This window comes from Leopardus geoffroyi, chromosome B2 (assembly GCF_018350155.1).
Source record: "Leopardus geoffroyi isolate Oge1 chromosome B2, O.geoffroyi_Oge1_pat1.0, whole genome shotgun sequence".
In the NCBI taxonomy this organism is placed as follows: domain Eukaryota; kingdom Metazoa; phylum Chordata; class Mammalia; order Carnivora; family Felidae; genus Leopardus; species Leopardus geoffroyi.
Genome location: NC_059332.1, coordinates 74,812,443 through 74,838,404, shown reverse-complemented (window position 1 = coordinate 74,838,404; position 25,962 = coordinate 74,812,443). Strand labels below are relative to the sequence as shown.

At 40.5% G+C, this 25,962-nt stretch overlaps 2 protein-coding genes and 1 pseudogene across 10 annotated transcripts in view; 1 reads left to right on the top strand and 2 right to left on the bottom strand.

Moving 5' to 3' along the window:
• The window catches only part of DOP1A (DOP1 leucine zipper like protein A), a 109,078-nt gene extending 95,587 nt beyond the window's left edge, over positions 1-13,491 (bottom strand). For all 7 annotated transcript variants that reach the window (XM_045498886.1, XM_045498889.1, XM_045498892.1 and 4 more), the window contains exon 1: positions 13,367-13,491. The gene's annotated coding sequence lies outside the window, so the exon portion shown is untranslated. The remainder of the gene's footprint in view (positions 1-13,366) is intronic.
• UBE3D (ubiquitin protein ligase E3D) overlaps positions 12,890-25,962 on the top strand; it is a 243,182-nt gene continuing 230,109 nt past the window's right edge. For 2 of the 3 annotated variants that reach the window (XM_045498900.1, XM_045498899.1), the window contains exon 1: positions 15,803-15,989. In XM_045498900.1, the coding sequence (XP_045354856.1) occupies positions 15,913-15,989 (77 nt within the window). In that variant the 5' untranslated portion in view covers positions 15,803-15,912. Of the gene's footprint in view, positions 13,031-15,802; positions 15,990-25,962 lie in introns of those variants that run through there. The other variant, XM_045498898.1, reaches the window with a different exon arrangement.
• LOC123609365 lies at positions 25,306-25,668 on the bottom strand (annotated as a pseudogene).

Here is a 25,962-nt window from a genome sequence, read left to right as displayed (position 1 = left end):
ACACTGATCTGCAGGGAAACCACCCAGGTAAGAGTCACCAGTAAACTGCTTTAGACAAAGTCAATGGTCATTTCTCCAGCCCCTCATCTTAATTTCTCCTCAGTATTCAATACCTAGTTTTTGGCAACCAGGACTCTTCATTTTCAAGGGATGTTCTGACTTCTCTAACCAGTCTTCTCCAATCTGTGTCAGCACCTCTTCTCTATTCAAATTTTATTAAAAAAAATATTTTTAATGTTTATTTTTGAGAAAGAGAGAGAGTGTGAGTAGGGAAGGAGCAGAGTCAGGGGACACAGAATCGGAAGCAGGCTCCAGCCCATAAACCCTGAGATCATGACATAAGCCGAAGTTGGACACTTAACCAACTGAGCCACCCAGGCGCCCCTATTCAAATTTCACTTTATTATTATTTTGTAAATGTTGAACTACTTCCAGGCTCAATCAGGAGCTCTCACCTCTTCTCTAGAGTTATCTCCTCTAGTCCTACAGTTTCAAACAGCATTTGTTAACAAACATATCCTAAATGTATACAAAACGTCACTTTTCATTTTCTATTATCCTGGTTAAGGTCTGCTTCTATTCTTAAACCCTTATAATCTATCCTCCACAGAGAAGCTATAGATCTTTTAAAATCATATTCATTATGGGAATATCCACACTAAATACACCAACATTTTTTGCACTGTAGGGCATTTTGTATTTGCTATTCTCTGCACCCAAAAGCTCAAAGGTCAACTCTGTGTGGCAAATTCCTTCCCATCCTCCAAGTAATATCAAACCCTCAGAAAAGCCTTTTTTGAACAGTCGATCTCAAGTGGCCTACGCCAAGCCGACAATCTGAACATCTATTCTAGAATATCATATTATTTCCTTCCTAGCACTATTTCGGACTGAAATTTCCTATTGTTTGCTTGTTTTTTAAATCTACATTCCCTTATTGCAACGCAAATGCCATGAAGTTAGAAGCCTTATTGGACTTGTATGAGCAGCCCCATACAAGTAGGCCCTCAAATAGGTTTTGAATAAATGAATCTATAAATGTAAACACTGCTCACAAACCATTTGCTTTTTTTCTTTCCTGAGAAATCTGGAGAAAAGAGCAAAGCTACAGTTCTATTTTTTAAACACTACAGTCACACTTGACCTCACTCCCTTCAAACAGACTATATTCATATGGTCATGTCAAAGTACTTAATAGTACTTTAAAAAATTGGAAGATTCTCACAAAAACACCTATTAAAAATGTGCTCTATCTAGTTACATTTTAAAATATTACCTCAGTTTTAGCATCCTTATTTAGTGTAACTACTTAAATGTGGACAATGTCACTCTAGAATGTCCTTTTCTAGGACTGAAAAGGAAATCCATTAAATATGATACTCCTAGAGGTCAAATCTTTTAAAATTAATTAGATGCAAATCTCTAGTTGAAGAAAATTCTGACAGTTATATACTTATATTTTTACTTTTAATCTCAATGAAAATCATAAAAATAAAACCCAAGATATGAAAAATCAAAAATCTCATAATTCTGCCAAGATGACAAACAGCAAATTTTATTTACTTGGAAAAAAGAGAGTAAAATTAATCAACACATAAAAAATTATCCATCTGTTAGAAACAGTTTGAATTCTATAAAAATTATAACTAAAGATTCCTTCTAGCTTTAATTACTGATTTTGTGTGACACATAAGCATCATGAAGAAAAGTAATTTAGAAAATAGAACAGTGTGAGCACGTATTACAACCTAAAATAATCCGTTAATAGGTAGCTAGGATTCTTTCTTAAGGATCAAATAGTTAATAGGTATAATAATGAAACTAAACATATGCCCTTGAGTTAAGATAATATCCTGCTCCCAAAGCATAGCAGCCAAGTAAACACTGCCCATACATTATTTAAGATGATGATGATGATCTGACAGCAGCTCACACTGTCTTCATAATCACTCTGTGGTAGGTACCATGCTAAGCCTTTTACACAAATTACCTCATGTAATCTTCAGGTTTGCTCACACAGCCATGTACATATGAACATTCTGGTGTTTGGTATTTCACACGGAGTTAAGAGGAGGAACTGGGAAGAACTCTGGCAGGCTGACCACAGGGCCTGGTTTATAATCATTATCTTTTTGAACTTTTCCCCACAACTCTTAATTCTTCTGCCTGACCTATCCTACCTCTCCTCTCTTACCCAATTTTTCAAAAACCTGTTCAGATTATATAGCTTCTCTTGACTCTTTATGCAGTTTTTAGACCCTGTTCTTTCTTTTCCTATTCCACTTATTTTCTTACATCATAATAGCAGCACCTGTTCAGAGACATTTACCTTGTTTCTACCTCTACGCTATTGTGAGTAGTGCTGCTGTGAACTTGAGTGTGCAAATATCTCTTCAGGATCCTGTTTTCAATTCTTTTGAATACATACTCAGAAGTGGGAATGCTGGACCATATGGCAGTTCTGTTTTTAAGAGGAACCACCATACTGTTTTCCATAGCAGCTGTACCACATTTTTTTCCTTCAAAGTCATTGTATTTTACTCATTTTTAAACTTAAATCCAAGTTAGTTAACATATAGTGTAATAATAATTTCACAAATAGAATTTAGTGATTCATCACTTACATATAACACCCAGTGCTCATCCCAAGTGTACTCCTTAATGCCCCTCGCCCATTTAGCTCATGTCCCCACCCAACACCCTGCTAGCAATCCTCAGTTTATTGTTTTTGAGTCTCTTACGGTTTGTCTCCCTCTCTGTTTTTATATTACTTTTGCTTCCCTTTCCTTATGTTCATCTGTATTGTATCTTAAATTCCACATGAGTGAAATCATGTGATACTTGTTTCTCTGACTTACTTCGCTTAGCATAATACACTCTAGTTCCATCCATGTTCCGCAAATGTCAAGACTTCATTCTTTTTGATTGCCGAGTAATATCCCATTATGTATATTTGTGTATATACACACACACATACACACCACATCTTTATCCATTCACCAGTCGACGGACACTTGGACTCTTTCCATACTTTGGCTATTGTCGATAGTGCTGCTGTAAACACTGGTGTGCATGTGCCCCTTCGAATAAGCACTCCTGTATCCTTTGGATAAAATGTCTAGTAGTGCAAATGCTGGGTTGAAGGGTAGTTCTATTTTTAATTTCTTGAGGAACCTCCATACTGTTCTCCAGAGTGGCTGCACCAGTTTGTATTCCCACCAGCAGTGCCAAAGGGTTCCTCTTTCTCTGCATCCTCGCCAACATCTGTTGTTGCCTGAGTTGTTAATGTTAGCCATTCTGATGGTGTAAGATGGTAACTCATTGTGGTTTTGATTTGTATTTCCCTGATGATGAGTGATGTTGAACATTTTTCCATGTTTAGCCATCTGGATATCTTCTTTAGAAAAGTGTCTATTAGTGTCTTTTGCCAATTTCTTTACTGGATTATTTGTTTTTTGGGTGTTGAGGTTGATAAGTTCTTTATAGATTTTTGGATACTAACCCTTTGTCTGAAATGCCATTTGCAAATATCTTCTCCCTTTCTGTCAGTTGCCTTTTAGTTTTGTTGACGGTTTCCTTTGCTGTGCAGGAGCTTTCTATCTTGATGAGGTCCCAATAGTTCATTTTTGCTTTTATTTCTCTTGCCTCCAGAGACATGTCAAGTAAGAAGTTGCTGCAGCCAAGGTCAGAGAGGTTGTTGCCTGCTTTCTCCTCTAGGATCTTGATGGCTATCTTACATTTAGGTCTTTCACCTGTTTTGAGTTAATTTTTGTGTACGGTGTAAGACAATGGCCCAGGTTCATTCTTCACACGTTGCTGTCCGTTTCTCCCAGCACCATTTACTAAAGAGACTGTCTTTTTTCCATCAGATACTCTTTCTTGCTTTGTCAAAGATTAGTTGGCCATGCATCTGTAGGTCCATTTCTGGGTTCTCTAGTCCATTGGTCTATGTATCTGTTTTTGTGCCAGTACCATGCTGTCTTGATGATTAGAGCTTTGTAATACAGCTTGAAGTCCCAGAATTGGGATGCCTTCAGCTTTGGTTTTCTTTTGGAGGATTGCATTAGCTATTTGGGGTCTTTCTGGTTCCATACAAATGTTAGGATTGTTTGTTCTAGCTCTGTGAAGAATGTTGGTGTTATTTTGATAGGGATTGCCCATTTTACATTTCTACCAACATTGCAGAAGGCTTCTAATTTCTCCACATCCTTGCCAACACGCTTCAGTTTTTTGATAGTAGCCATTCAAATGGGTGTGAGGTGGTATCTCAACACAGCTTTGACTTGCATTTCTCTAATAATCAATGATGCTGAAAACCTTTTCATATGCTTTGGCCATTTGTATATAATCTTTGGAGAAATGTCTATTTAAGTCTTTCCTCGTTTAATTGGTTGTCTTTTTGTTGCTGAGCTGTAATTCTTTATACATTCGTGTGGTAGCTAGCTTCCAGGATGACCTCCAACGATCCTCAACTCCTGATATTCATACTGTTATATAGTCACACCTCTTACACAAAATCACTGCTGGTCTATGTGATATCTCTTGGATCACTCATTCTGGGGCAACCTAGCCTTATGTGATAAGGACACTTCAAGTTGCCCTCCAGAGAGAAACTCAGGCCTCCCTTCAACAGCCTGCAACAACTTGCTAGTATGTGAGTGACCCACTTTGGAAAGGGTTTCTCCAACCCCAATCAAACCTAAAGATGACAGCAGTTCAGGCCAACATCTGACTGCAACCTCACAAAACTGAAGTCAGAACCTCACAGCCAAACTGCTCCCTCAAATCCTTCTGAAAGAAACTCTGAGAGGTTTTATTGTTTTAAGCCACTATGTTTTGGGATAATCTGTGCTGCCATAGATGATTAAAAAGTTTATTCTCAAAACATTTTCCTCTTTTATCTCAAACAATTAAAAAAATTTTTTAATGTTTATTTCTTTTTGAGAGAGACAGAGTGCGAGCGAGGAAGGGACAGAGAGACAGGGAGACACGGAATCTGAAGCAGCTTCCAGGATCTGAACTGTCAGCACAGAGCCCAATGCAGGGCCTGAACCCACAGACTGCAAGGTATGACCTGAGCTGAAGTCGGTCGCCTAACCTACCAAGCCACCCAGGCACCCCAAAACAATTTAAGTACAGCTGACACACAATGTTACATTAGTTTCAGGTATTTGACAAGTTTACACATTACAGTGTGCTGCCCACAAATGTAGCCACCACCTGTCATCACACAACACTGCTACAATATCATTGACTATATTCCTCATGGTGTGCCTTTTATTCCAGTGATTTGTTCATTCCACAACTGGAAGCCTACATCTCCACTCCCCTTTACCTATTTTACCATTCTCCCACCCCCACCCCTCCTGCAACCATCAGTTCTCTGTAGGTCTGATCCTGGTTTTTGTTTGCTCGTTCATTTGTTTCTTTTGATTCCACATGAGTGAAATCATAGGATATTTATCTTTTTCAGCCTGACTTATTTCACTTAGCATAATACCCTTTATTGGTCTATCCATGTTGTTGCAAAAAGACAAAGTCCACATAATTTTCCATCGTGTGTGTATTATGCACCACATCTTCCTTATCCAATGATCAGTGGACTTAGGATGCTTCCATATCTCGACTGTTATAAAAAATGCTGCAATAAACATAGGGTGCATATATCTTTTCAAGTTAGTGTTTTCATTTGTTTGGTAAATACACAGTAGTGTAATTACTAGATCATATGGTATTTGTGTTTTTAATTTTTGAGAGACCTCCACACTGTTTTCCACAGTGGTTATACCCATATGCATTCCCACCAACAGTACACAGTGATTCCTTTTTCTCCACATCCTCACCAACAGTGATTATTTGTCTTTTTTATTTTAGCCATTCTGGCAGGTGTAAGGTGATATCTCATTGTGGTTTTGATTTGTGTTTCCCTGATGATTGATGTTGAGCATCTTTTCATGTGTCTGTTGCCCATCCGTACGTCTTCTTTGAACAACAATCTATTCAGATCTTCTGACCGTTTTTTCATTGGATTGTATGGGTTTTTTTTGGTGTTGAGTTGTATAATTCTTTGTATATTTTGGATATTAACCCCTTACTGATATAAAGTTGGAGGCACCACAATTCTAAATTTCAAGATATACTACAAAGCTCTAGTAATAAAAACAGTACAGTACTGGCATAAAAACAGACACATAGATCAATGAAACAGAACAGAGAGCCCAGAATTAAACCCATGTTTATATGGTTAATTAATCTGTAACAAAACAGGCATGAATAGACAATGAGGGAAGGTTTCTTCAATAAATGGTGCTGGGAAAACGTGATAAATATATGTAAGAGAATGAAACTGGACCACTTTCTAATACCATACACAAAAATAAAATGGACTAAAGACCTAAAACCATAAAAATCCTAGAAAAGAACACAGGTAGTAATTTCTGACACTGGACACAGCAACATTTTTCTAGATGTGTTTCTACTGGCAATGGAAAGAAAATACTGGGACTACATCAAAATAAAAACCTTTGGCAAAGTGAAGGAATCCATCAACAATCCATGCTCTATAACTTAAAAGACGTAATAAAAACAGTAGTTATCGCATCACATAAAACTAACACGCAACCTCAAATCACTAACATCAGGGATGCTTGGGACACCTTCTAATAAAATGACAGGTGCCATAAAAATAATCATCTTGGGGGCACCTGGGTGGCTCAGTCTGTTAAGTGCCTGACTTCAGCTCAGGTCATGATTTCATGGTTCGTGAGTTTGAGACCCACACTGGGCTCCCTGCTGTCAGTGCAGAGCCTGCTTCAGATCCTCTGTCCCCCTTGCTTTCTGCCCCTCCCAGCTTGCACACGTGTGCACTCTCTCTCAAAAAATAAATAAAACAAAAGAAAAAAATAATCGTGTTGCTAGAACCCCTCACTCAGGCTTAAGAGTAGACTCCTGATCAACTGGTGGTAACATTTATGGAATTGCTGGTATACAAAATAGAAGTCGCTTAATATTTATTTTTCTTCCAAAATGACAGACACTAACTTTAAAGCAAGTATTACATTCTATATTTTTCCTCAGGAGAAAAACTGTCCAGGAAATTTTAAAATCAAGATATTGTAGGACATGTGTTAAGTGTATATGAAAAGCCACTGGGCAAAGTGCATCATGCTGAAGACAAGCAGAAAGTATCACAGCAGACTGGGATGGCATTTGTGGTATATAATAAACAAGAGTTCCAGCTATTTGGAAAATTTGATTGATCATAACACATATCCTAAGAGTTTCAAGTAGCTGATACAGCACAAACAAAAGCAAATGGAAACGTAAGGTTATTTACCTGTATAATTTAAAGGACTGCTGTGCTTTTATAATTCTTCTGATTATAGTCAGAATTACTTTCAAGTGCTAAGAGTTTATCTGCATTGCTTCTATACTGATTTTCTAGTAGAGACACAGGAAATAAACTACTTGTTTGGGTGAAATCTCTTTTATGAAATAAAGACTATTCATCCAAAGGGCTCTTTTCTTACTTCCAAATGGAGGTTGTATCCCAGAACCTGAGATTAACAGCAATGTGACCTCTGGTTGAGTAGCAAATTATTGTGTATACTGATAAACTAAGTGTTACCATTTACGTAAATTGGCTTTTGGAAATCAGTAACACCAAACTAAACGATCTATTTACCCGAACTCTTGGTTTGTGAACACAAAATAATGGTAATTTAAACATGAAGCTCATAATACCAATGTAAGCCTAAAAATAACCACAGCAAGTTGAAATACAGGATGTATTTTACAGAACAAGAGCAGGGAATTTATTTTTCTGTCTGTTCACATTAAACTCTTTCCATAAGAGAGGAGAATTTTTCATTGCTTCAGAAGAAAAAAAAGTCTAGAAATGTCTTCTGTGGGATGGAAATACTGAAATCTAGCTCAAACTTAAAAAGCGAAGAGAGGAAGAAGTGAAGAAGGTATTATATTAAGTTTATTACCTCATCCATGCTTATAGGAGCTATTGCCAGATAAACATCGTATCATTTCATCATTCCTGAATCAACACTCATCACTTTGTCATTTAAAGGCTATCACTGACTTTTAGATTTAGATTTATTTCTTTATATTCAAAGGTTTATCTTACAGCTGAGGTACTAGTTTAAAAAGGTGGATGTTTTATCTATAAAAGTAACATTAGTAACATTAAAGACATTTTTTGGAAAAAAAATAGAAACTTACCTAATTCAGTAATGATCATAATTTTTTAAATTATTTTTTGAAGTTAACTCAAACTCTAGTACACCTTTTAATCTGCAATTGAGGCTATATTTCCAAATTCTTCCACAGATGAAATTCTAAAGAATTCAGGCCCTGATGAATCCATTATCTCCCCAAATTTTGGCCACCAATCAGATGTGAGATGATTTTATGGGGTCCAAGTAATGGGCTGACACTGAATCAGTGAGGGATTTATTCCCTCTTCATTCTCTTGCAGTTCCTGACTGCAGCAGGAAGTTCTCAGATTGATGGCAGAATGTTATCAACACCTCTAATTCTTGCTTATCTCTCCTTTAAACAAAGAACAGTGTTCAATGGCCAATACTTTCTAGAATTTAACAACACTTTTGTTTCCATTATTTTCATCTTTATGTCTACCTTCTGTTTATGGCAAGCAATACCTTTTTATTTAAAAATTTTTAAATGTTTATTTATTTTTGAGAAAGACAGAGGGTGAGCAGGGGTGAGGCAGGGGCAGAGAGAGAGGGAGACACCGAACTCAAAGCAGGCTCTGCACAGAGCCTGATGCGGGGCTTGAACTCACAAACTGTGAGATCATGACCTGAGCTGAAGTCGGATGCTTAACTAACGGAGTCACCCAGACACACCCCTACTTTCTATTTATGGTGGTTATTTCAAGTTTTCTTTAAAATTATGTTAATAACTACATGCATACAAAGAAAATAAGTTTACAGGAAGTATGCAGATATGGCCAAAGTTCTGAAGATAGAAAAATGACTGAAGTTCGAGAAATACTACACTCACCATTTGGTCAACAAATAAATACAAGTGCCTACTATGAACGTGCCATTGGTTTCGCCATTAAGGATAGACAAGAATGATAAATGCTAACAGGAAAGTCAGAAGAGAATTACTTCAAAATGAGGTAATCAAAAAAAAGGATCCACAGACAAGGTGGCATTGGAGCGAGGGTAGTATGATGTAGACATGCCAAGACAGGGACAGCATGTGTTTGGAGGAAACAAAAACCCAACAATACAGGCCTAAGTGGTGGCCTGTTCCAAATCTTGATTGTGCTGGTTACCTGGGTGTGTATATAATGTACACACAAAATGAATGCACTTTATATGTAAAATTTTTCTTAAATTTGATACAATGTCTTTGACCTGTGCAATAAAAAAAAAAAATCATTGCTATTTTAGGCTTGGAATAGCTTGGAGAAGGAGAGGTAAATAGGTAAATACAATACAGAGAAAATGGACATCACCATTTAAAGACAAGAGAATCAAAAGTACTTCTTTTCATGTCATAAATTTTCAATAAAAACTGTAAACTATGGTGCACCTGGCTGACTCAGTAGGTAGAGTTTGCGACTCTTCATCTCAGGGTTGTGAGTTCGAGCCCCACACTGATGTGGAAACAGCTTTAAAAAAATTGTAAAAAAAAAAAAAAAAACAAAAAAAAAAACAAAAAAAACCCCAAAACACACACCCACACACACCAAACCAAACCCACAAAATAACAACAGCAGCAGCAGCAGCAAACCGGTAAGCCATTAAACAAAAACTGCAGCTATTTACTTCTTGACAGTTGCATTTCATAGAGAAAATTTACCTGAATTAAGGCTTACCTCCTGACCCCCTCAAACAAAGGAGCACATTAATAGCAATCATTCCTAACAAAGTATCAGTTAGATTAAAGTAGCCACACTGTGTGCTAGTGACACCTGACAGAATTTAGCAAAATAATTTAAGGCTGCATTCAACACTTATATCCTGTTTGTAAGCAACTCAGAAAAGACTACCTTAGAATTTGTTTTAACCTTGAACCCTTTCTAATGATCTAAGCTCTTAAAATTAGTTATTAATGATTAAGAACATTTCCAATGGCTTTTATTACATTTCATAGTTTAAGAACTCACGACTAGCGAGGGAACTCAATCACAGTAAAAAAAAAAAAAAAATGTCATTATCAACAAGTCTTGTTGGAACTTTATAATGCCATTCTTAATAAAATCAATGACTTAACCATAAAATTAAATTCAAAACATGAATTATGATTCAAGAAAAGCATCAAGAGACCAGAAAAAGATAATCTTCTGCCATAAATTAAAGCATTAAAGTACATAGAAACTTATGTGCATCTTTAATATTTTATTAAGGAAAATATAAGCCTTTTGTTATACCAATGACTTGTCACTAGATCTTCATGCCCCAGAAAGCTTAACCTGAAAGCTAAATAAAAAGCACAATGTAGGGAATTTTAGAGTTGAAAGAAGACGCAGCTCAGGTATAGGCAGTCCCATCTTATTAGAGTCTGATTTATAATTTTTCACAGTGGCAGCAAGTCACAGCTCCCAGTCACACAATCATGATTGATGGCAAACCACTGATATACTTACAACCATTCTTTATCCACACAATTATTCTCTTTTTCATTTAGCATAGTAGTCAATAAATTACATGACATATTCAAAACTTTTATAATAAAATGTGCTTTGTGTTAATTTTGCCCAACTGTAGGTCAATGTAAGTATACTGATAGAGACAGAGGGCAACTGGGGAGGGGCAGGGAGAGAGGGAGACACAATCTGAAGCAGGCTCTAGGCTCCCATGCTATCAGCACAGAACCTGATGGGGGCTCAAACCCACGAACTGCGAGGTCATGACCTGAGCCAAAGACGCCTAACTGACTGAGACACCCAGGTGCCCCTTGTACACTGAGCATTTATTTTTTTTTAAATTTTTTTTTTTTTCAATGTTTATTTATTTTTGGGACAGAGAGAGACAGAGCATGAATGGGGGAGGGGCAGAGAGAGAGGGAGACACAGAATCGGAAACAGGCTCCAGGCTCCGAGCCATCAGCCCAGAGCCTGACGCGGGGCTCGAACTCACGGACCGCGAGATCGTGACCTGGCTGAAGTCGGACGCCCAACCGACTGCGCCACCCAGGCGCCCGTACACTGAGCATTTTTAACATACGTTAAATGTATTAAACACATTTTCAAATTATAATATTTTCAATTTATGATGCGTTTACAGGGACACAACCCTATAAATTGAGGAAGATCTGTATAGTAATTTTCAAATTGGTATTCTATGTAATTATATTTCTAATGTTAACAGGTTGGCCAAACCACAAGAGACTCTTAAATACAGAGAACAAACTGAGGGTTGATGGGGGAGTGGGGGAGAGAGGAAAGTGGGTGATGGGCACTGAAGAGGGCACTTGTTGGGATGAGCACTGGGTGTTGTACGGAAGCCAATGTGACAATAATTAAAAAAAAGAGAGAGAGAAAATAGGCTTTCTGGCCAGGTAAGTTTAGAAAATGCTTTGATAACCTTCCCCCGAAGATTTATATGCATATGAGCATAGTAGTAAAGGTTTTGAGAAATCCTGCAGTTAAAAGCAAATCAGAAGTTAAAACTGATTTAACCAATGCACCCCTAAATCATTTGCCATGGAACACTGTTTGGGGGCAGTAAGGCTATTGATGGATTGAGAAGAGTGTTCAAAGGGAGACATCAGTTTGGAAAATTTTGATCTTATGAAATTACCTTACAGATGACAAAACTGATTAGAGAGACAACATTTCTTTAGGAGAACAAAGGATTTGAACAAAATCTTTAATTCCTAGGCCATCGCTCTTTCCACTACTTTAACTATAAAATAAGACTCTTTTTTTTTTTTAATTTTTTTTTTTTTTTCAACGTTTATTTATTTTTGGGACAGAGAGAGACAGAGCATGAACGGGGGAGGGTCAGAGAGAGAGAGAAAGACACAGAATCGGAAACAGGCTCCAGGCTCTGAGCCATCATGAGCCATCAGCCCAGAGCCTGACGCGGGGCTCGAACTCACGGACCGTGAGATCGTGACCTGGCTGAAGTCGGACGCTTAACCGACTGCGCCACCCAGGCGCCCCTAAAATAAGACTCTTTAAACTCTATATAGTCAAACATTTAATTTACGTTGAACATTCTGGTTATGGTGTCACATTTTCTGATTTGTGTACTCAGGCATTTTTAATTCTTCCTTCAAGACCTGGTTTCCTTAATAACTAGGCCCACCTGGAATTTACTATTGTTTGGTACTAATGGGGAATGATTTCATTTGGAGTGGCAGCTTAAAGTGATCACTAAAATAAAGCATTTGTACTACAACTGGTTTTAGTTTACTCTTGTTATAACTTAGCGCAACTAAAACACTATGTTATGAGATGGTGGATTTCTTAGCATATAATGTCAACATATGCTATCCATGATAACATACTAGATCTTCTGTGTAGAAGGGAGCCAAGAACATCAAAATTGAGAGATTTCTGTCTTTGAACAATTCTGAGCTTATTTGTCAGGCAAACATAGTTTCCTATCTTTTTTGTAATTATCAAAAAAATGTTTTCATTGCTTTAACTATAGTCTCCAAATCAGATTATCACAATATAGTTCTCAAACTCCTTAGAACTATACATTATAGTGTTCAGAAACACAATTCTTTAAAGTGTGTAAGCTTTAAATAAGTATCGTTGTGTGCCACTCCCCCCTCCGGGTAGGAGTGAAGAATGGAAGAGACCAAACAAGTAACTATTGTTATGCTGCAACTTTAAAAGGCTTGAGAATCAAAGGTGATAATAGTTAACAACTTCCTTATGACTAACCTGACTTCCTCTAAAAAACTTCTGCACTCCTTTCCAACCCCCACATGGAACCTTAACTATAGCTGGCATTCGTGTCTCCTCAATCTTAAAAGAACCCACCAGATGAATGAGAAGGCACGAAGCCTGGATTCCACCAACAAAGAGGTTAGTCCGTGCGCCTTTATCACACAGGTGCGACCTCCACCCCCAACCTTGATCACCGCTGGGCACCCGCGCAGGAGGCCCCACTGCCTTGGGGCCGCCCTCGAGCCTCCGCCCAGCCCCGGCCCGCCGATCCCCGCGCAGCTCGCGCCTCTCCGGAAACCGGAGGGCGACCGGCCGGCTTCCAAGCTCCAGGCGGGGCCGAGGCGGCAACACCCCCGACGCCACAGAGCCTGCCCGGCGGGGCGTCCCCGCAGCTCCGGAACAGGCCAGGCCGAGGAGGCCGCTCAGGGCCGGCAGCCGGCCTCGCGACCGCGCTGGGGGCGGGGACGCTGTTACCTGCCGTGGGCTCGGCCGCTCCCCGCCGGCGCCGCTCTCCTGGCAACCGCGGCAACGACGCGGAGGCCGGGAGCCGAAGGGCCTAGTGACAGCTCCCAGCGTGCACCGCGCCCGCGCCCACGCCGGCGTCGACGTCGACGGCCCCTGGATCTCCGCCCCCGGTCCGAGCTTCGCCTCTCGGCTCTAGCTGTCGCCACAGCGCCCTCGAGCGGACTGTTGGGCCACCAACTATGGGGATGGATGGGCCTGGAAAGTGAATAGCAGGTGTTTTCAACTTTCCAGCACCAGGGGCATCTTAATGAGGAGTTGGCAGGAATGCTAGGAATTGAGAACAGCTTTTAAATATTATTTAAACAATCACTTAAGTGCTATTTAAACTATTCTTCAATATTTCATATGAGGAACTTGAGGCCCAGAAGAAGTTAGAGACTGGTGAAGTTAGGAGATAAATAGTTGTTATCAGATTTGGAACCATTTTGAGTTTATGTCTCTCTAAATCATGTAGTTACTACAAGGAAGTTGCAGTTCTGCCTAAACCGTAGGATCACAGAAAAAAAGGACTGATTTTATGTTTTATAAATGTGTGAATATATATGAAATATAGCAATCTTTAAAAAGAACCAAACGTTGGGGCGCCTGGGTGGCGCAGTCGGTTAAGCGTCCGACTTCAGCCAGGTCACGATCTCGCGGTCCGTGAGTTCGAGCCCCGCATCAGGCTCTGGGCTGATGGCTCAGAGCCTGGAGCCTGTTTCCGATTCTGTGTCTCCCTCTCTCTCTGCCCCTCCCCCGTTCATGCTCTGTCTCTCTCTGTCCCAAAAATAAATAAACGTTGAAAAAAAAAAAAGAACCAAACGCCAAGTATGAAACACATGCTGTGCTAAGACTTAAATATTTCAATATAATGTGTCTGTATTTAAGACTCAATAGCCTTGGGAACTAAAGGTGGAAGATATTAGGAGTTAAAATCATCACCCATGATCACCATTATTTGAAGTGGAATAGTAGTAAATACAATTCTTTAACTGCATTGTTACCTCCATCCATGATTTTGAATTACTGTGATGAAAACAGGAATTTGTGAAGCAACACAATAAGCTTTGAAACAGCAAATACTTAACTTTAGAAAAACTGTCTTAAAATAGTATCTCTAAAGTGGATTTATTATTTATTTAGAAAATCTTCAAATTAAGCAATCAATAAGCACGATTTTCTTAATTTATATTCGGAAATACATCACTGTTTCTGTTTTTAAGAACTAAAAGCTTCTGCTTTTTTTTTTTTTTTGTAAGATTTTATTTTTAAGTTATCTCTACACCCAATGTGGTGCTCCAATTTACAACCCTGAGATCAAAAGTGGCATGTTCCATCCACCAAGTCGGCCAGGTGCCCCCAGCCTCTTGCTTTTAAAATTCTTATTGGGGCTCCTGGGTGGCTAAGTAGGTTGAGCTTCAGACTTCGGCTCAGGTCATGTTCTCAGGGTCATGATATCACCGTTTGTGAGTTTGAGCCCGGCTTCCAGTTCTGTGCTGACAACTCAGAGTCTGGAATCTTCTTCCAATTCTGTGTCTCCCCTGCTCTCTCTCTCTCCCTTCCCCACTCATATTCTTTCTCCCTCAAAAATAAACATTAAAATTCTTATTGTAAGTCCACCACTATAGCTTTACATTTTAATATTTCCCCATTTTAAGTATTTACATTATAGTAGATCGTTTTCTTTACTATGTCAAACTTTCCAAAATTATCTTCTAGTTGTAATAAGATTATGACTTCTGTGAATAAGTTTTTATTTATACAAAATATGGGGAGTGGAAATGTATATGCGAATCATTCTCATCTTCCTGTTTTCAAAGGTTATAGGAATGGTTAATGCTATGATTCATGACACTTGATTTAACCACACTCCTTTCTGCATCGGTAACAGAAAACTTCTTACGTTTTTGCAACTGTTTGCATCTTGGAGCAACTGTGTCTAAATCCAGAAGCAATGCCAAATCAATCTCGGACGTTTGTTGCCTTAGACAGAGGAGAGCTAGCAAAGGACAGACCACAGTTCATTAAAAAAAATACTGTACTTTATTAAAAAACGAAACCAGATTGTATATTTGGGGTGGAGAAATCTGCTCTCAGGCCTCCAGGGGTCAGTGCCAGTTCTATACCACCTCCCTCGGTCATCTCCCTTTCTTCCAGCCTTATTTCTACCCAAGCTAGCCAAGGGAGTGTACTCGGCTCCGATTTTTAAGGTCTTGTCCTGGGAGACTAACGCACCTGGCCACGCCCACACGGAGAAGAGTGGGAGAACCGTTTGGTTCTCCCTGCTCACCTTTGTGACCACTCAGACCCGAGGCCCATATTTGAAAACGCTCACGTTGTCGGGTCTAGTCCTCGCGGTAGCGCGCTCTCCGCCCGGCAGGCGGCGCTGTGGGCTGGCGGGCTGTGTCCGCCCAGCGATCCGGTCTGGGAGGCCCGTGCGGCCGTCACCGCCGCACGTGCAGCCGCTCCTGGCCGTGGTGGCTCCGCTTCGCAGAAGCTGCGGCCGGGCGCCGGCCATGGCGGCGGCTGCCGCGGGGACGCCCGTATTCCTGGAGGTGCGGACACAGCTGCGGAGCGCGCTGCTGATCCTGGGGTAAGGCCGGCGCTGGGCGTGTGGGGCTCCGAGGTGCCGTGCGTAGCCTGCGTTTCTGCTGGCCCGGGAGCCTCCGCCTGCCTCAAAAGCACGGGGTTTGGAGTTCTTGCCAGTTGCTTAGAGCCTGTCCCATTACTCAAAGTGGAGCTTCTCTTCCCATCCCTTGTGCTTTTAGTCCCCCCCCCCCGCCCCCATCACTGGTAATCTCGGTATCACCAGGAGCTTTTCAGAAATGCAGTCTCAGCCCCACACCAGACCTGCTGAATCAGAACTTGTGTTTTAACACGCTTTCCAGGAGTCAGAATACACACTGAAGTTTGAGGATCGCTGATATAACAGTAACCGGCCTTTCCACAAGCAGTGCAAAAAATGCCGTGCCTGTTTCTTTTTGGGATCCTCACTAGAGGATAAGTTCCAATGTGAGAGCTTCTTATTTTGTAAATAAACTCGGGATTTTTTTTTGTTTTTTGTTTTTTGTCCACAGCGTTCTTTGCAGAAAAACTGAGACGTTCATTGAACGACTAACAAAGGTTGCAGGCTTCTTATTGGAGCTCATTCATATTCTGCGTTCCAGTGAGAAGTCAGCAAACGTTTGACTTCGTTATTCACTACAACAAACAAACTTTTAGGAGAAATGTCCTTTTTTTTTGCTTGTTTGGTAGTATGTGGTCCCCTCTATTGTTCCCTTGTGACTGCTGTTTCAAGTAGAGTAAATTAGATGTTAAAATCCTGAAACTTTTACTACACAGAGCCACTCTGAAGTAGATTGATGCCCATCTTTCTTTTCCTTATATTTGCCAAGTATAGGTGTGGCAGTTTGGGATTTGGCATGAGAATTGAATTCAAATTCTAGCTTCTTCACAAGGGCAGAATTGCTTAATCTGAATTTTTTCCCTTGTCAAATGGGGATGATATTTATTACCCTTCTCTTTTTCTTCTGTTTCTCCCTCTAAAATCATAAGTTCAGACAAGTCTCTCCAATTCCAGTCCACTTTGTAGGGTTAGTAGCAGCCGCAAACTTACATAAAACAAAAACAAAAGACAACCTCCCTACTTCCTCTCATCAAAGAGGCCCTTCAGTGTTCCCATGGGTTACTACTCTCTCTTGTTTAAGCAAGTGAAGAAACCTGACTTTGCTAGTTTGTCCCTGATAGTCTTTGGCTGTTGAACTTTATCACCACCTTGCCCCTGGTAAAAGCAAAAGCAACCACTCTTCTGATTTTCTTTAACAGGGATTAGTTTTGCCATGGTTGGATATAAATGGATTCATACAGTATGTGCTTTTTTCGTTTCTGGCTTTCCTTTAACAGTGGTTTTGAGATTTATGCCGTTGCACATGTCGCCTATTCTTTTTTCTCACTGAGTAGTTTTCTATTGTATCAATATATAATTTATCCATTCTATTTCTGGATATTTTGTGTTTTTCTAGAACTTGATTATTGTGAATAAAGTTGCTATAGCATTGTTGTATAAGTCTTTTAGTGGGTAGACATTTTCATTTCTCTTAGGAAATGACCTAATTCTGTAATGGTACAAAATGCTATCTCATTGTCGTTTTAATTTGCATTTTCCTGATTAATAGTATTGAGCACCTTTTCATTTGCCTTTTGGTCATTCATACATGTTCCTTTGGAAAGTGTCTTCTAATTTTTTGTCATTAGAAAACAATCAGATTGTTTGTCTCTTTGTTAAATTTAAAGAGTTCTTTATATAGTCTGGAAATAAGGCCTTTCTCATTTATGCCCTTGTGAATATGTGAACGCGTGTTCCCAATCAGTAACTTACCTTTTCATTTCCTTAATAGTGTCTTTTCAGGAACAGAAAATTTTAATTACAATGAAGTTTAGTTTGTTGCATTTTTTCTTTAATGATTAGTTTTGTTGGTGTCTTAAATCTTTGCCTACCTCAAGATGGTAAAGTTTTCCTCTTATGTTTATTTTCTAGGAGTTACATAGTTTTAGCTTTGACAGGTGGAATTCATTTTTGTGTGTTTGGAGTAAGATAGGAATCAAATTTCCTTTTTTTTTTTTCCCCCCTATAAGGATGTCCAGTTTTTCCATCATCATTAGTTTAAAAGACTGCCATTTCTCCCAGTGAAATTACTCAATGTCTTTGTCAGAAAACATTTGTACTGTTTGCCATCATGTATCTTTCTATCCTTTCACTATTAATCTATGTCTTTACATATAAATTTTTTAAGTGGTTATTAATTTATTTTGAGAGAGAGAGAGAGCAGGGGAGGGGCAGAGAGGGAGAGAGAGAATTCCAAGCAGGCTCCACCCTGTCAGCACAGAGCCTGACATGGGGCTTGATCTCATGAACCGTGAGATCATGACCTAAGCCAAAATCAAGAGTCAGACGCTCAACCTACTAAGCCACCCAGGCACCCCTATATATAAATTTTTTTAAACATATACTGGGTGAGGTTTACCTGAATACGTTCTGATAATGTGCATTTTAATGAAATTTTTAACCTATTTCAGTTAATGTACATGATATCACTGAGTTTTATTCTTATTCCTAATCTTTTTTTTTCTTATTTTGGAGAGAGTTGCAAGTGAGCAAGAGGCACGGGGAGAGAGAGAATCTCACAAGGGGCAGAGAGAGAGAGAAGCTCTCAAACTTTAAGGCTCAAGTTCACCTGAAGTGGGGCTCGAGCTTACCCTATGCAAAACTCGAACTCAGGACCCGTGAGATCATGACCTAAGCCAAAGTCAGATGCTTAACCAACTGAGCCACCCAAGCACCCCTAATTTTTTTTTAAGTTTTATTTATTTACAGAGTCTCTGCACCCAGAATGGGGCTCAAACTCACGACCCCGAGATCAAGAGTTGCATGCGCCTCCAACTGAGCCAGCCAGGCACCCATCTTGTTCCTAATCTTAAGTGTTTCTAGGTGCGTGGGTGGCTCAGTTAAGCAGCCAACTCTTCGTCTCAGCTCAGGTATTGATATTAGGATTGTGAGTTCAAGTCCCCAGTTGGGCTCCGCACTGTGTGGGAAACCTACTTAAAAATAATAAATGTTTCTAGCATTTTATCATTAAGTATGATGAAATTTTTGGCAATCTGTGTGATAGATTGCATAGTTCCTTTGTATTCCTAGTTTACTATGGGTTTTAATCATGAAGATACTATTTTTTCTGTAATGATTTTTGCATGTATTGTGATAGTCATGTTTTCCTTTCATCTTTATGTCTGTGAATTGCATTCGAAAAATCTATTTATATTAAGCTATTATAGCATTCCTGGGATAAATCTTGGCCATTCATTTATTCAGTCCACAGATGTTTACTGAGTTCCTATTCTAGTGCCAAAAATTCGGGTTCTAAGTGCTGGGTATACAGCTGTGAACAGTGACAATAGCAAAAGCAAAAATATCTTGGCTATCATTGAGCTTACGGTCTAATGGTGGCAGTGGGTGAGAGGTGAGCAGAAATTACACAAAACAAATAACACACACACACACACACAGATGTTTATTTACTTTTGAGAGACAGAAACAGAGCTCAAGCAGGGGAGGGGCAGAGAGAAAAGGAAACACAGAATCCAAAGTAGGCTCCAGGCTCTGAGCTGTCAGCACAGAGTCCAATGCGGGGCTCGAACCCATGAACTGTGAGATCATGACCTGAGCCAAAGTCAGACGTTTAACCAACTGAGCCACCCAGGAGCCCCTAAATCATATATTAAATGGAGATAAGTATGTAGAAAAAAATAAAACACGAAGGGTTAGGGAGAAAAGATTACATTCCAAGTGAGAAAGCAGCACTTGAGTAATAAGCTGAAAGGGCAGAAGTTTGGAACTATATACCTGCTGGAAGACCATTTCCCTCCGAGAGAACAGAAAATATGAGGGGTGCCTAGTTCAGAGAGAGGTGGGCGGGCTGGTGGAGCACGTAGCAAATGGTTTTACAGGGGTATGCTAGTAAATGTTTAAAAACCTGCTTTCCAGGGGAACCAAGCAAACACAAAAAAATCTTCCTGATTTGCAGCATTTACTGATTGTTATGATGTAGATACTTTCACGGTGGATGATGTCTACCAAAGTGACTTCAGCTGGTTTGCAAAATGCCTGGAATTTCAGCAACCTTCTCTAGTATAGCACTGGGTCTCAATGGGCCGTTGAAAGGATTTTAGCTTGTACTCAGAATGAGATGGCAGTCATTGGATAGATTCAAGCAGGGTGTGACACCTGAAAGAATCTAAGTGCACGGTGAAGAAAGCCTCAAGTATATAAAATCAGGTCTCAAACCTGTGGAAAATCAGTTCTCAAACGCTTTGTTTTTGCACAGTCTCAAACTTGAGAGTAAGTTACTGTCACTCCTGACTATATTACTGTATATTTCTTATAAGTAAGAACATTCCCATACATAACCACTGCACAACCTTCAAAACTGGAAAACACATTACTGCCGTCTTAACACTCAGACCTCGCTCAAGTTTTGCCACATGTCCGCATATTATCTATAATAGCAAAAGAACCCAGGTCAGAATCATGCATTGCATTTCATTGTCATGTTTCTTTAGTCTTTTATTTTTTTTTTTTTTAATGTCTATTTATGTTGGAGAGAGAGAGTGTAGGAGGGGCAGAGAGAGGAGGTAGGGAGGGGGGCAGAGAATTTGAATTAGGCTCCTCTCCACCCGTGCAAAGCCCAAGGCAGGGCTCAAACTCGCGAGCCCTGTGATCATGACCTGGGCTGAAGTCAGGTGCTCAACCTAATGAGCCACCCAGGCGCCCTTCCTTAGTCTCTTAAAATTGGAAACTTTCCACAGTTTTTCTCGACCTTCACAATCTTGACACTTAAAGATGACAGCCTATTTGTTTTGTGGAATATACTTCTATTTGGGCTTATTTCGTGTTTCCTCAAGATTAGGGTCAGGTTGTACATCTTTGGCAGGAATATCACAGAAGTGATGCTGTGTTCTCATTGCATCCTATCAGGTAGCACATCATTTTGACTTATTCCATTAAAGTTCATCTAACTTTGAGCATGTAGATAAGATGATATCTACCTTCACCATAAAGTTACTCCTTTTTTTTTTTTTTTTTTTTTTGAGGCTTTAACATTTTTATTTAGGAAAACATTGAGTCTGAAGCTATGATGGTTCAGCCTAAAGCATCTGGTTTTCAATTGTGAAGTCAATTTATGTAAAATATTTTTCCCTGTCTGTAAAAAACAAATTGAACAGTATTTTAATTATAAGGAAATACAAACATACACTTTAAGCTAGCATATCTGCACTATCATAAAAGAAAGAGGATGTTCTTCCCCTTCCCCTTCCTCAACCATTCAAAGAAGAGAAGAATACTGCAAACTTTAACAACCTCACTGGCTATCATCAGAGTAACTACAGAACAAGGATATCACAGGGATGAAACTATTTCTTTGTCTTCCAGAAGGCAGAAGTCTGAGTGCTTTAGCTTTATGTGTGCAAGTAGCATAGGCAGACAAAAACTCACAGTAAATGCACACCAGAACAGGGGCCTAGGTGAAGTTGTCTGACTGGGTTACTGCTTTTATAGGAATGAAGAAGGACAAATCTGAAATGGAGTAAAAAAACAAAAAAAAACCCAAAACCTTTTGTCACATGTACGGGAATCTCAAACCTTTTGCATTGCCATACTCCTGGGGAGTTTTGATATGTACTGGAAAGAGCTTCAGTGTTCAGGAAGAATAATGTATGGTTGACAAAGGATAGGAGAAATCTTCATGCTTCTGTTCTCTCAGATTTGCTGAGTGCGGTAGCCAGTTCTGACTCCCTGCTCTTGCTGATTCAGTCTGGCAAGACTCTGTCTCTTCATAATCAATAAATATTACTTGTAGAGGTCCTTTGAGACTATCTGTAAATGCTCTTATTCCTCATCAGACTTTCATTTTATTCATTCATTCATTTACATCAGTATAGACCTATGGTCTTATTCATTGGGTTACTTTTTTTGCTCCAGTTATACTGGATGTGGCCAGGGGGAGTCCCTTCAAGTGGATTTCTGTCTTTTTTAATGTGCTCCTATTATTCCTTGACTTTTTTCTTTGCACAGCAACATGTTCCAGGCTCATCTCATTCTTTTCCTGTTCCAGCCCTGGATATAGTTATTTTTTCAGGGAATGCTATTTTGTTTTGCGTTTGTTCATTTGTTTTAAAGTGGGAAATGACCTTTCGAAACCAAAATCTGAGCACAAAGTATTCTCATTACTATTGACATGTCACTCTTCCCAGGTCCTAGTGGACAAAAGTAGTGTGTATGTGACATATACGTGATGTTTATGTATGAATGGCTGTATGTGTATGCTTGTGTGTTTGTATATTATACATACATCTACACACATATACATCTGTATTACTGTATCTACTTATATACATTGATTCCACATTATATACCATGACTCCACACTAGTATTTCTAATTCTAGTCTATGGTGGTAGGATCCATTCTGGTGTTTTCCCTTTCCCTCTTTGTAACTGTATTCTCCCACAGCGAGAATACTGGCTTCCATTATTCTCATGACATACATTTATTTGGTTAATTCCCTTTTATGTAACTTATCTTCTGCAGACATCCTTTGCTGCTTCCCATCCCCCACTCCTCCCCACTCAGTGTTGACACCTTCCTGGTATCTTCTTGGGCTCTGCCCTCAAAATTCATGTGTTGAAACCCTAATGCCCAATATGATGGTATTAGGATATAGAACCTTTGGGAGGTAATTAGGTATAGATGAGGGCATGAGAATGGAGCCACCATGATGGGATTAGTGCCTTTATAAGAAGACACACAGAAGATGCTCCGTGCCATGTGAGGATATAATGAGGAGGCGGCCATCTGCAAGGCAGGTAGAGGGCCTGCAACAAGAACCAAATCTGCTGGCACCTTGATCTTTTACTTCCTAGCCATCAGAACTGTAAGAAATGTGTGTTGTTTAAGCTACCCAGCCTATGGTATTTAATTATAGCAACACGAACAGTCTAAGGCAGGTTCTGAAGCCCTATACCCTGTAACAGCCACCCTCACCCCTCATCCTTAGATTTCTCCTCATCCCTCTTGAGATCTGACATCCCTATGTAGTGGCTGTCCTGGTGGATGCCCTCCTTTCTTCCTCTGCTGGGTTTCTCACATCCATCCCGGGCCACTCTGGTTCTCCGACACTTACATAGATGCCTCCTACCTTACTTAGCCCTCTGTAATTGGCTGAATTTTTCAGGAAGGGGAAGAAGAGTGGTAAGCCAGAGATGGGATGGGGGTGAGGCCTAGAAACACCATGATATCCCTTGAGGCACTTCTAAGTGCCAACTGCACAGTCCAGCTTAAAAATCGCTGAAGTAGCAAAATGGACAAATTGTGCATCTTTAGAGCAGTGGTCAACAAACTATGGCCCATGGGTCAAATCTAACCTATGGCCTGTTTTGGTACAGCTTATGAGCTAAGAGTGGATTTTATATTGTTTAAAGCATTGTTAAATATAAAATACGGGGGCGCCTGGGTGGCTCAGTCCATTAAGCGTCTGACTTCAGCTTAGGTCATGAACTCATGGTTTGTGAGTTTCAACCCTGCATCGGTCTCTGTGCTGACAGCTCAGAGCCTGGAGCCCGCTTTGGATTCTGTGTCTCCCTCTCTCTGCCCGCCCCCTCCCCCCCACCCCCCACACTCTGTCTCTCTCAAAAATAAATAAACACTTAAAAAAATTTTTTTTAAATACAAAGTATTTTGTATTTAGTATATGGCCCACTAAACCTGAAATACCATCTGGCCCTTCTAACCTCTGCTTTAGAGGATTATTATTATTATTTTCTTTTAATTATTTATTTAGAGTGAGCACTAGCGGTAGTGGGGGAAAGAGGCAGAGGGAGAGAGACAGAGAATCTTAAGCAGGCTTCATGCTCCATGCTGAGGCTAATGAGGAACTTGATTCCATGAACCGTGAGATCAAGACCTGAGCCAAAATCGAGAGTTGGATGCTCAACCGACTGAGCTGCCCAGGCACCCTTTGAAGTTTATTTCTTGAGCATTGGTTCTTAAAACTAGACTTATGGGGCGCCTGGGTGGCGCAGTCGGTTAAGCGTCCGACTTCAGCCAGGTCACGATCTCGTGGTCCGGGAGTTCGAGCCCCGCGTCAGGCTCTGGGCTGATGGCTCAGAGCCTGGAGCCTGTTTCCGATTCTGTGTCTCCCTCTCTCTCTGCCCCTCCCCCGTTCATGCTCTGTCTCTCTCTGTCCCAAAAATAAATAAACGTTGAAAAAAAAAAAAAAATTTAAAAAAAAAACTAGACTTAAAAAATTTTTTTTTTTTGAACATTTGTCTATCTTTGAGAGGGAGAGAGACAGAGTGTGAGCAGGGGACGGGCAGAGAGAGAGGGAGACAGAATCCGAAGCAGGCTCCAAGCTGTCAGCACAGAGCCCAGTGCAGGGCTATATCATGACCTGAGCCCATGTCGTACACTTAACCAATGAGGTACGACATCTGGAGCCGGCCAGGTGCCTTCTCAAAATTAGACTTTTGACTCAAGAGTTTGGGAATGTATTCCCTGGAAAAGACTCAGGGTCTTAATATTCTGTATTGCCAGTTAGGTGCAGATTCATATGCTTTGAAGAGAAACTAGCCAGAAAGTAATCTTAAGGTTTTCTAAAAAGAGGCCTGATCAAGATTCATACCTCAACACAGGGTTTGATCTCTGTTCTTAGATAACACTCAAGTAGATGGCCTACCTTTTGTACTTAGGTTATACCAAGTTGATGGCCCGCCCCTGCTGTCTGCACTTAGGGAGTCAGAATGCTTGACACCTCTGTTAACACTGCTAAGCATATTTTAGCTTCATATAAGGATAATTTCAATATGTCTTCATCCCCTGCCATGCTTTTGGTGCCTGGTGGACAGGGAATGTACTCTGTTTTACTCTTGGTTGCCTACTCCAAGTGATTTGTGCTTGTAGTGAATTGGATTAGCAAATCCTTTCCTATCTGGTATTCATACATACATCACTAGATTGTTTTCTTAAGTGTTTTCTTCTGTATCTTTCATTTCATGTAATCCTGGTCTTATCAAAATCCTGTATATCAAATGACAATACTTTATTGTAAGTAAAATACAGCATCATTGTAATGCTAGTCTCAGAAGAATATTTCACTCACTAGCCCATTCATTATTCAAATAACAGCGCTTGACCTCTGACAGTTACTGCAGCCCTCCACGTGCTTCCATAGTACTCAGTATTTACCATGAATAAGTGCAATGCAACGTAGTTGCTTTTTTTTTTTTTTGACACCCAAATCTCTTTTATGAGTGGGGGTGGGGCACGAGGTGGGGTTGGGTTCAGGGCCCTCTCACTCACTAGGCCACTTGTTCGTTGGTGCTGCTTCCTGAGTCCTGCGGCTTCATCACAGCAGGCAGCCCAGGCAGGCTGGAGAAGGGCTTGGTGCACAGGCCCTTAAAGGCTTCATCTGGTGCACAGGGGAGTGGGTGGAGCTGCCCAGAAGGCCAGGCCCACAGTGGGTGGGGCCTGCAGCCGTGCTGCCGGACTGGTGAAGCCACACTCCCCGTGTCTTGCCATCATCCAGAAGCTGGTCAACCGTGTACAGCTGCTTGGGCGGCTGCTTGAGGATGCGCTCAATGATTCGCTTCAGCTTGACCGTGGTTCAACTCCTTGGCGTCAGTGAAGATGATTGTCTTGTGGCACCAGATCATGAGGAACATATCCCGAAGTTGGCAGGCTGTCCCCCAACCCCCTCCCGGTGCGACTCATCATCCTGGCCTGGCTTCGCCACGTGTTTTTAATTAATTTATTTTTTTCAACGTTTATTTATTTTTGGGACAGAGAGAGACAGAGCATGAACGGGGGAGGGGCAGAGAGAGAGGGAGACACAGAATCGGAAACACGCTCCAGGCTCTGAGCCATCAGCCCAGAGCCTGACGCGGGGCTCGAACTCACGGACCGCGAGATCGTGACCTGGCTGAAGTCGGACGCTTAACCGACTGCGCCACCCAGGC